General features: G+C 36.6%; 1 protein-coding gene across 1 annotated transcript in view; it reads right to left on the bottom strand.

The window, feature by feature from the left end:
* Dpp10 (dipeptidyl peptidase like 10) overlaps positions 1-12,087 on the bottom strand; it is a 717,576-nt gene that overhangs the window by 44,916 nt on the left and 660,573 nt on the right. Inside the window, exons 14-15 of the mRNA XM_038349339.1 lie at positions 2,547-2,638; positions 1,874-1,921 (exon numbers count right to left, since the gene is read on the bottom strand). Of these exons, the coding sequence (XP_038205267.1) occupies positions 1,874-1,921; positions 2,547-2,638 (140 nt within the window). The remainder of the gene's footprint in view (positions 1-1,873; positions 1,922-2,546; positions 2,639-12,087) is intronic.

Raw genomic sequence — 12,087 nt, 5'->3', positions numbered from 1 at the left:
TTCTTTAATGAAAAGAATAAAATATGATCAAGTATTTCTATATCTCTAAAACATTGTTCATAGTTGTGATGGTTAGTTTTTACTGCCAAATTCACATTCTAGAGTCATAATGATGAATTATATGGATATGACTGTTCTATGAACATGTCTTTGAGGGATTAATTGATGTGAAAAGACCCACTGTGAAAGTGAGGGGTACCATTCTCCAGGGTGTGTGTTCCTGTGCATATCCATTTTTTGTGGTGGCTAAAGGTTGATGTGAATTACTCCCTCAAGTGTTCTCCAACTCTATTTAATTGGACACAGTCTCTCTCTGAACTAAGAGCTTGTCTATTTGGCTAGTCTAGCAAGCTGGCTTGTTCTGGGGGCCCAATGTCTTCCCCTCTCAAATGCTGGATTTTCCTCTAACCAGATTTTGCATAGTTGGAAATCCAAACTCCAATTCCCATGCTTTTAGTGAGCACTCTATCCCCTTATATACTTCACATACATTTTTACCCTCAAAAGAAAGCTAGGTGACTTGGTAAGAAGGAGAGGTGAAACTTCTTCAAACAGAGTGAATTTCCACTGAGAATAACCACAGCAGCCTTGACATGTTTAAAATAGGTGTGTGAAATGGAAATTAGAAAGTGCATGTAGAATCTGAAAATAATAGACCTTTTGCCTGCCCCAAATAAAAAGTCATTCTTGTAGGTCCTGCTGAGAGCTGGAAGAATGAGGGGACATTTTAATGCTGAATGGCTGAGCGCATAAGACCTTGATGGATTTAGTTTCACATTTGGGGCTGCTGGGCTGATGTGAATATTCACGTATGTATTGCTTCATTTTGTTTAAGTCAAGAATATTCTAGACTCAGTAAGGCTACCTTCTCCGGAAAAAAAAAAATAAGAAAAAAAAAAGATAGAAATAAGTTATTGCTTGCTTGAATTTGTATTAAAAGTCCCTTCCATCATGCTATTATGTTATACAGGAATAAATTATATTAATGTCATATTGATTGATGTACAGAAAACTCAACATGAGAAAGAGCAGAAGAAAAGACTGCTAGGAAAATATATAAATGTCTTAAATTAAGAAAAGAAACACACACATAGATACACACACACACACACACACACACACATGCACACAGAGTACCATGAAACTATAAAAGTGGAAAAATAAAAAAGAAGAAGTGACATAGGAATCTCCAGTCTGGGCACGATCTCCCAGGCTTCCAGATGGTCACACCCAAAGGACCAGAGTAAGAGTATAAGGTTCTTTCTTGCAGAGATTGATCATATTAAAAATTAATTCAGGTTTTCAATGTCTTCCTTGAAGTGTTTTGGTATGAACTAAATTTCCAAGAAAGAACCTGAACATATTGAACATATTGCACAGATTTGGAAGGCTTACTCTAAGTTGTCTACCTGAAGTTCCCACCAATATACTTGAAAAGTATTTTAATTCATGATTTTCTATGCCATATTACTATAAAACTCTGTGACACTGGTACCCAGCTGGAACACAGTATTTGAGGTGACCTAAATCTATGTTCCCATGTCATGGTACTTACATCTGGTTACAGAATAATCTGTTTTTTATTCTCTCTGAAGTGAGAGCTTTGTCTTTTTTTGTCATCAACAAAACAAAACAAACAAAAACCCCACAAATGTAAACAGCAAGACAAAAAAATCCTAACCCATCTGTAGCTCCCTACACCTGCTAAGGTCTGAGCCCAAGAGACAAGACCAAGAGTTTGAGGGTGTCATGTGGGAGGCTGGTTGTTCCCTTGCCATATTGAAAATGAGCTGAGCTTTCCCCACACCTCTGTTGTCTTGTGTTCATGGCCTCTGAAAAGTCAACCTAAAGAAAAAGAGTTCACACCACCTACCTGTACAGCTGCCTCCCTCGGGGAGAAAACTCTGTGCTCAGAAAGTAACTGTTTGGGGAAAAATAGCAATAACATTAGAGGTATATTTATTTTTGTCAACCTTAGTTTTTCACTTGAATTTTCTAACCCATCTAAAAGACAGGCAAGAACTGTTTTGTTATTCAGTCATGGGAATTTATTCCAACAGGGAAATGTATGTGTCTTGTTTTGTAAAATACTCATTCTACTTCATAATCTTTCCCAAAGTCTGAAGAGTATGTGATAGGACTGGGTCTGTGTACAGTGTCTGTGAATGAAGCAAAGATAACAGTTTTAAGATTTATTTGTATTTACGTATATCTGTATTTCTGTTCATATGTGCATGCAAGTGGAGGAGGCAGAAGCCAGCAAAGGATGGCAGGTTCCCCTGGAGCAGGAATTATGAGCAGTTTGAGAGTTTCCCAATGTGGGTGCTGGGAACTGAACCTGGGTCCTTTGCAAGAACAGTCTGCTGTCCTGCACCAAAAAAAAAAAAAAAAAAAAAATGCTTTCAAAGAGAGGGTCACTGTTACATGAGTAGCTTATTTGAACAAGAGCTTTGGTAAGAAAATTATTCTCTTATAATAGAAAAGATTACACTTGACAATGCTGATGTAGAGAATACAAAGCCATGTAGAGAAGCAAAAACAATCACATTTTTTGAGTCGTTTCATCATAGGCCAAGATCCGTATCACTTCCCAGTTTCCTGATGTCAGATGCCGCACTGTAATTTGCTCATTTTTGCTCTGCAAAAAATAAAATTGAAAATATTGATTTCTCATTTTTACTTAAACAGTGTCTCGGTGGTAAACAAAAAACCATACTGGCAGCCTTTGCTTCATCTAATTCTTTCTCAACTAACATTCAGTTTCCTATATCAAAATCAAGGACTCACACATGTTCTAATAAAAAGACTACGGCAAGACAGTGCCTTTCTCCCTGACACATAGGTAAACAATTCAGGAAGTGCCAGGTAGCCATGCAACTGCGAGTTATCCTGAGGGAAGCACTTGGCTCCACTGTGACTTCTACAGACAGAGGGGGCAGCTGGGCAGTTGTGCAGCAGCATGGTAGCTAAAGTTTCAGAAGAAACCTTGCTGCAACCCAGCAATACCATTTATTCTTGCCCTTCCTTATGAGCGTACTACTGTAACATTTGGTAAGTTATATAATACCAAAACCAGGACAAGGCTGTATGCTTCCGCAAACATTTTTCTCTTCTTTTCTGTGTAATTGCACATGCTCACATGCCATCTCAGTCCAGCACACATTGATCTGATCAGGCTAATACAGACAAATACCATTTCTTTGCAAAGGTTTCTTAGCTTTGAAGTAGCCAAATTTTAGTCAGCCAAGGTCAACTCGCTGTGCGACAAAACGCCAGAAGTTGTTCATCCACAGACTCTATTTATGGTTCCCACATTTTGGTTCTTAAAATCAAACTTCCTTATGTTTTCAGAGGCAGGTGACTGAGGAATCACCTGAGGCTGGGGCTCTTAGTCATAGGACACACATGTGCTCTTCACCTGTGGTGGCTTTCTTGCTTGTGTTTGTTTTTGAGACTGGAGATCACTTTGCGCTTTGCCTCAGCCTCCTGATTGCTGGATCACAGGCATGTGGCACTACGTGTGACTCGGGCTCTGGAGTCTGGAGTGGTGGATTACAGGAATGTGTCAACATGCATGACTGGCATTGCTTTTCTAACATCTGTCCTAATTTAGATTCCACTGGCAACATGAGCTTCCCTGGCACCTCATTTTCATGTTTTCTCCTTAACACTTATTTTTCCTTATTCTTTGTTTTTTATCAGATGGTACTATACTTTCTATTTATTGAAAAATATACAAAGGTTGAGAAAGTTAAATAAAAAGTTAATTCACCAAGTACAATGTTTAAATACATTGTTATTTTTTTCCTTTACTTGATGAATCATTTGAAAGCAAGATGGACACAGGAGGGTATGTGTACTCTAAGTGTACTGGCATGCATCTTTCTGGGAAGGTGTTCTGATATTATCTAATCCCAATAATAAAAATTACATTAACATTTTTGAGAATTTCATATATGAATACTGCATTTACATTAATTCTTCCCATTTTTCTCACCTTCAACTCCGATGTACCCCCAATGATCTTTCAAAGTATTAACTTTTCTTTAATTATTTTTGTCTGTCTCACACACACATATGCAGATATATTTATACATATTTATTAGTAAAGGCATGTTTGTATACATTAATGAATTCACTGAGTTGACTTAATATCGTTCATTTGCACGTATGTTTAATATTGACCACTTGACATCGGATAACCTAGCAGGGGGTCTCTCTGGAAAAAATGGATTCACCCTCTCTTAGTAATGACTAGCTGACCATAGCTTTCATCTAGGGTTGTGGTTTCAACCATCCTTTGATGCTGTGACCTTTTAAAACAGTTCTTCATGTTGTGGTGATCCCAATTATAAAAGTATCTCATTGCTACTATATAGCCACAATTTTGCTACTGTTTTGAATAGTCATGTAAATATCTGATACATGATCCCTAAAGGGGTTATATATAGACACAAACAAACAGTGAAAAATTAATGTCAAGTTTGGAAATAAAATGCATTTATGTTGTTCATATATCAAAGAGTTTACAAGCAAATGATATGTAGAACACAAATAAATGATACAATTAGAAATTTGCAGTGTTTTATTACATGTCTAGGACAAGAAATTATAAAATAAGAAATTTGGTTTTTAAAAAGTTGTAATTGCCGTTATTAACTCCCAGATCTATAGCATTGCCCTGAGAGAATATTACTACCTGAGGGATATTCTTCCGAAGGCATCTTTGATGTAACTATGTTCAGAATATAGGTGTATCATTGGGAAAATTTTCTTACCACATATTACTGTCAATTCTATTTGAAGCAGAAAGTAAGCACATAGTCTAGATGCCACTCTGTTGTCATAGCAACAAATCTTTCTTCAAAACAGTCTTAGTCTTCTTCATTTCCATCTTCCTAAATGACCTATTCCTGCCCACTATGTAGGTGCATGCCTACAATCTCTCAGCTCAGAAGACTGGGGCAGGAGGACTTGGAACTCTCTGATAGCTTGACTACACAGTAAGCCTGGGTCACATAACCAGAACGTTCCTCAATGAAAGAAAAAAAAAAAAAAACAAATGAACAAATGGATGGAATCTTGTTCTTACAAATTCTCTGCCCTTCTGGCTATCACTATCAACATTTTATATATATGTGTGTGTGTGTGTGTGTGTGTGTGTATACATACATATATATTTCTTTATGAACTATCTGAGGTAATACTATGATTTAAGTCTTTGTAGACCAAAGGTACAAATGTAAGGACAACAGAAAATCTGTAAGGTTTTAGCCAGATGGTTCCGAAGACCATCTTGGAATCCTAAACAACCATGCAGCTACCCTTACCTACCTGCTTTCAGGATCTGCTTTTATTGTTCCAAGAACAGAGTTCTATGGCATCAGTATTTTAGTTCATCTATAATGTCAATTTCAAGATGAAAAATCACTTAAAACACCATACTGTACTTGTGACTATTTTGAAAGACCTTTGGTTCACAGATTTCTGAGTTGATTGTTTTGTTCGTTTCCCAGGAAATTTTGATATGTACGTGGACTACTTCAGTTCCCTATGAATAAAACTCAAACCCTTTCAGAAAGCCTTGGATACAGTGTGCAAAAAAATATAGTCATGCAGTATTCACTTCACAGATGTGTTTGGTCCCAGATATTACACATTTAAAGTCAGCTATGGTGGTACACACCTATAGACCCAGATTTAGGGGCTGAACAGGGAAATCAGGAGCTCAAACCAGGCTGTGCTATGTAAGTACAAAGTAGAATGAGCTAAATATAAGACAGTGTCTCAGAGAACTAAAATATTACTGCAACAAAGATACACTATTTAAACTATGGAAAATCTATTGTTGGACACATTATTGGAAGTTCATGACTTTCTAATTTTATTTGGAATATCCATCACTTCCAGTTATGTATTTCTAACATGATAAATAACCTCTAGGGAAAACATGAACCTATATTTTTTACTAAGTGCCTCGCTCATTTTCCTATGACTTACATTAAACAGCATATTACATAATAGTAAACACGTTAACTATTGTATGGTCTCCAAGTAACTCATTCCAAACCACTCAGAATGTATTAGATTATTATAAAGCACATAAAATTAAATGTGAAAACTTGATTAATTTACACAAGGAGTGTCTGAACTTAGGGTAGTAGTGCAAACACTTTCAGGAAACATCAAGTCAAAGAAAGTAAATTTACATTTTTAACACTGATGATTGATTAATGTTTTTATTTGCATTTGTGTGTGTGTGTATGTGTGTGTGTGTGTGTGTGTGTGTGTGTGTATACATCATGGCATATATGTGATGGTTAGAGGACAGTCTGTGGGAGTCATGTGTCTCTTCCACCATGTGAGCCCCCATAATTAAATTCATGATATCAGGCTTGGTTACAAGTAGCTTTTCCAGTTGAACCCTCTCTCAGGTGAAGAAATGGAAATTTAACAATGTAGCAAAGAATACAAATATTTATTACACAGAAATAATATCTTCTGGTGAATCCATCATCTCTTCTATATAAACTTGGCAGACTAGAAATGAGAAGTGTAGATTTAAATCTGGGTGTAGTTCTGAAAGAGGCTTCAGCAGAGCAATGTACTTTGCGTTCAACTCCTCAACTCTAAACTCAGAACTCAGAATAAAACAGCAAACAATCATATGACTTCATCATTCTCCAAAGAGGGCTGGAAATCCAGAATAGAGTGGCTGTATTGGAGACTAGACATCAGACACACACACATGCTGAATTGGTGATGATTTTATCTCATGCAAAAAAGTAAAATATGAATTATGCATTTCTATTCAAAAACTGGAGGCATGTTGGCATATTTAGCAACGCCTGTATTTGTCACCCAATAACTCGCTGTTTATTCAAATATCTGATATTAAGTTCTGCCTAAAGTCTATGGTTTCTAAATAAGGGAAATACTGTACTGCTTAAAAATAGTATGCTTTAATTTACTGTCTATTCATCACAGAAAATGAACCCATTGTTTTCAGACAATGTTCTAATCAGATAGAGTAGTGAAATTTAATGAAAAACTTTTATTAGGTTGATTAGGAGATAGGATTGTTTTGTGAGCATGCTATTCTCTACACTACTTACAATGACTAAGGTGACTTAAATGGTTCTGAGCGGAATCATCAACTCTAATATGTGAAACTTCTTGTTGTTGTATAGACAAAGTGGGCAGATACAACATTAAACAATTTTTGTGCTTAACACAGTTTGGAAAGATGACAGTCTTGAAACACTGTTCACCTTTCTCTGAGTGGGAAGGGTGTTGTAAGGTTTAATCTCGACTCTCAACATAACATGACTTGAAATAACCTAGGAGACACTCTTCTGGGCATGCCCATAAGGGAGCCTCAAGGTTAGGTTAGCTGAGTAATGAACATGTGCCCTAAACGTGGGCAACTCCATTCCATGATCCAGAGTCCTGTACTGACTACGGCAGAGGAAGTGAGCTGAAACCAGCCCTCATCTCTCTCTACTTCCTGACTATGGATTCTATGAGACTAGCCACATCAAGTTCCTGCCACTCTGCCTTTCCATCATCATGGACTATATTTTTAAACTGTGAGAAAAATAAATGTTACTTTTGTGGGGCATTTTGTCAGAGCAATGAGAAGAATGACTAGTAGATGGGTCATGTACCAATGACTGCTCAGAGGAACACGTTCACATATGACAACAAATAGATACTCCTTGTTCATAAGATCAAACATTTATGTTCCTGTGTCTATGTCGTTGTATGTGTAAATGTATGCGAAGGTTCACCTGCCTATGCCCATGGATGGAAGCCACAGAGGTCACTGGGTGTCCTCTTACCATCTTCATCTCCTATTCCATGGAGGCAGAGTCTCTGTTGAAACTTTTGAAGCTACGGCATTTATTATGGCTGGGCTGGAAGCCACAATGTCTCTACCACGACTCTCCCCGCTACTCTATGAACTAGAGGGATAGGCATTTCTGGGTGCTGGTTCCTAACTCAGGTGATTGTGGAGTATGTGTTCTTAAGCCTGTGTTGTCTCTCTATACTCCAAATAGTGTTTTCATGTATTCTTTTAATCGGTTATACGGAACACAAGGCAATGGTCACTATTCTGCTTTCACACATTCCTAATGAAAGCAATTTGGAAACATGTATATAAGGATATACAAGTATTTTACTTTGGGTGCAAAAATTGCAGTTTACACATATTAAATAATAATCCAAAATACAAGTGAATGTGTACTATGCATATGGTCTCACTGAAACATTGAATAAATAGTTGGTAATATAAACATACTTTGCATACTAAATGCTAATAAGAATTATTTTAATAATTATTTGCCATTATGAAAAAGCACATATTTCAAATACAAATTTTAAATATCATGATGAAGGCAAGGAGATAAAACACTCTGCAAATTGCATGCTGTGAAAGCATGAAAACCCGAGATTGATTCTACATGAGAGAGACCGGGAAAAACAACAGTCACTGGCCATTGGGGTGTGTACGCTGTCAAGCAGATCCCTGGGGCTTATGGTCCAAACAAGACTACTCTCTTTGGTGAATTGTGAGAGATTGTTTTCTTTTTTTATTTTATTGATTTTTATTGAGCTCTCCATTTTTCAAATATTGAGGTAGATAGTACTTGAGGAATGACACTCAAGGTTGACACCTGCCTTCCACACATGCACTTGTGCTTAGACACAGCAAAGGTGAAAGAGGTAAAACGAGAGAGAATATCATAATGTAATGGTGTATTTTATGGAAAATTATTATCATATTTAATAGGAGACTAAGAAAAATACAAGAATTACTTCTCCTTATTGAATTACCTTGAGAAGGGATAAATGTGAAAAAAATCCAGCAAAGCTCATGAGCACAGCCCTTATACTCTGAACAGAAGAGAGTTTTAGAGCACTTGGGTAGTTTACCCTTTGTTTTTATCTAGACTTGTGAAAGTGAGCAAAATGTTTGCAAAGATTTACTTGTCTCATTCAGGAACCACTTCAAACAAGTGAAATTGCCCCGAGTGAGTCAAGAGGCTACCAGGCACAACTGAGCCCAAGGGATGAAAATGGCAGATGTTCTGATGCAGGTCACCATGTTGCCAGGGTTGGTCATGACCAGGATTCTGTACAAGCAGTGGATTACTGCCCAATGGAAGGCCAGGAAGATGATGCAAGGCAACAGTGCCTGGTGAGAGGTCATTAATGCAATGCCCACTTCTTTTTGGTTATAAATGATGCTGTTTTGTTTTGAAGAGCCCCTTGTCATTATATAGGAAACCAAAACAAACACATTACATATGCCTGTGACTTACTTGGTGAAATGGGGTGGTATACATTTTGTGTTGTCAAGATTATTGGATCTGAAATTGACCAGAAGGCAATAATCTGATCATTCCTGTGACAGATATTTTGATCAGATTATTGGAAGTGGAAATATCCACCCTAAATATGGGCAGCACTTCACTGTGGTGGTCCAAAGGAAAGGCCACGAAAGAAGGGATGCTTTTGCTTTCATCACTTGCGGTAAGTTCATCTAGCCTTTTGTTGTTGCCTCTCTTTGCAGATGATAGAATCAACATTTTAGGCATTAAATATACAGTGAAGGTGACTCTCCAGCAATTCCTCAGGTTTTCAGGGCCTATTCATACTGCTGAGACATCCAGTCATATGGACTGAGAAACTGCTGGACTATACCTTTCCAGTATGACACAGCCATTGTTGGCCTTTCCCACTATATCATTTAAGACAATCTTACAATTCCTCTTCTCATATGCACTTATTTCATCAATTGTTTTCCTGTAGAGAACTCTGACTAATACCCTTAGGGATGTTTGAACATTTAGAAATGAATTCTTTTGGGGCAATTGAAAATAAAATTGTTTATGAATAGGGCTTCTTATCTGAGAATCTATCAACAATGAGTAGAATCACTTTAATGATGAAAATGGATCATTTAGAGAAAGTATAACCAGTCGGCTTGAGTGAATGCTACAGTTATATTAAAATTACATTTCAGAATATGATAAATGCAAAATATTAATAATTCCATTAGAGGAAATCTGAAAAACCATGTATCACTCTTTAAATGTTGCAAACCTATATTACATTAATTGAAATCTTTAAAGAAAAGGTTCTTATTTTTATGTAAAGGAACTGGAAATAAATGCACAAATAGATAAAAAATAATAATAGGAATGCAGTACTGCAACACAATTATTTATTCTCTCATTAATTTAATCAGGTGTTATTTTTTGAAAATATGCTGACTATACATGTACAGTTTAATAGCTGTTAGTAATTAAAATAAGAAGTTTCAAGCTATGTCTCTTAATTTGGTATATATGTGTGCATGTGTGTGTGAGACTGCACCTGTGTGTGTTTATACATGTGTGTGAGTTCTGGGCATATTTATGAACTATAAAATGTTTCCTCCTAAACACCAATTTATGACTCCCTAAAAATTTATTAATTTGAGTCTACCCACAGGAATTTTACAGACAATACCACGGTCTTGTTCTTTTCTCAGAGATGAAATTATAAATGCCCTTAATGGCACCCAGAATGGAGGGAAGTTTGCTACCTCAATGACATTTTTTCACACTCTGTATGAAAGATGAGCAGAGTCAACACAGCTGCTCCAGGAAGTTGCTGTGGACCTTGCAGGAATAATGAATGAGACTGTACACCAGGCTGCTTCAGGGAGAATATGAAATTCTTTTCAAGACTTCAAGAGAAACTCTTGGTCCTTTCCTTACTAATGCGCTCCTGGCAGCAGATGGCTTCTGGAGGAGAATCATTCTTTTGTTTTTGAGAATGTGGCCACTGGTATGTTTCCCTTGCTCCATCAGTTGCCCTCCTAGGTGTCTATGTGCAGCACTAACTAGAATTAGTGGTTATAATACAACAACAACAAAGCATGAAGTTGGAAAGGGATGTATTAAAGAGGCCATGGAGAGAATGAGGGAATGTAGGAATCATAATCATATTCCATTTTATAAAGAGATAAAAATCACAAGAATAAAGAAAAAATTTCAAAAAAAATATTAAAGAGAAACTCTTAACTAAATGTGAAAGTTAAAATGGAGGACACCATCTGCCCAGCACAGTACTAGATACTGTCTCCTTTCTAAATCAGTTAAGTAAACTGACTTCATTTGCAACCATGCATATCATCATATATTGTATGTATTTTTCTAGTCTTCACTCTCCAATTCATTTATAAAGATTTTCTTTGGTGAGGGTATACATGTACATGCATATATTTGTCTGTTTTTGTGTGTAGGCCAGAGGTTGACATGGGTATCTCCCAATATTTAGCTCTTCCTTGTCTTTTGAGACAGGATTTCTCCCTGAACATAGTGCTCCTGAGCTGGCTAGATTGAGTGGCCAGTAAGTTATGGCGATCCAAATGTTTCCATCCCCCAAAGATGACAGATGTCTCTGCCCATGCTTTTAGGTACCATGAATCCAAAGTTAGGTCCTCTTGCCTGCATATCAGTTGCTTTAGCAATGGGACCATCTTGAGTGTTAAAATGGTAGCTAAATTTAAGAGTATGTGGTTTTAACAATTCAAAGAAGACTACAGAAGTAGCTTGGTTGTTAAGAAGACATGCTGCTCTTCCAGAGAGCCTCTGTTTGAATCCCAGCACCCATGCCAGGTGGCTCAAAATCAGCTTACTTCCATAATTCTACCTCTAGAGGATCTGACATTCCCACAGGCTTCTAAGGGCATAAACCCACACACACACACAAACACACACACACAAAATAGACACACAGACAAACTCATACACATAAATAATAAGATAACTCTTAATAATAAAGATTCTGTAAAATTTCCTGATTATTTATAATATTTATAAAGTGCAATTTGTTGGACAAAATACTTCCCTAATAATATCTAATGATCACTAGATAAAACTTAGAAAAATATAAATAAATGTATTTTCTAATGTTCCATTTTTGATATAGAAACTGAAAATATTATCTTAAAATCTTACCTGCCTGTTCTAATAATCCAATAGTTTGACACAGAAAACCTTGGAAATTTATTAATATACAAATACATGTATT

The sequence above is a fragment of the Arvicola amphibius genome, chromosome 12, assembly GCF_903992535.2.
Source record: "Arvicola amphibius chromosome 12, mArvAmp1.2, whole genome shotgun sequence".
Classification (NCBI taxonomy): Eukaryota; Metazoa; Chordata; class Mammalia; order Rodentia; family Cricetidae; genus Arvicola; species Arvicola amphibius.
Note: the sequence above shows the minus strand (reverse complement) of the source record. Positions and strands in the feature narration are given on the sequence as shown.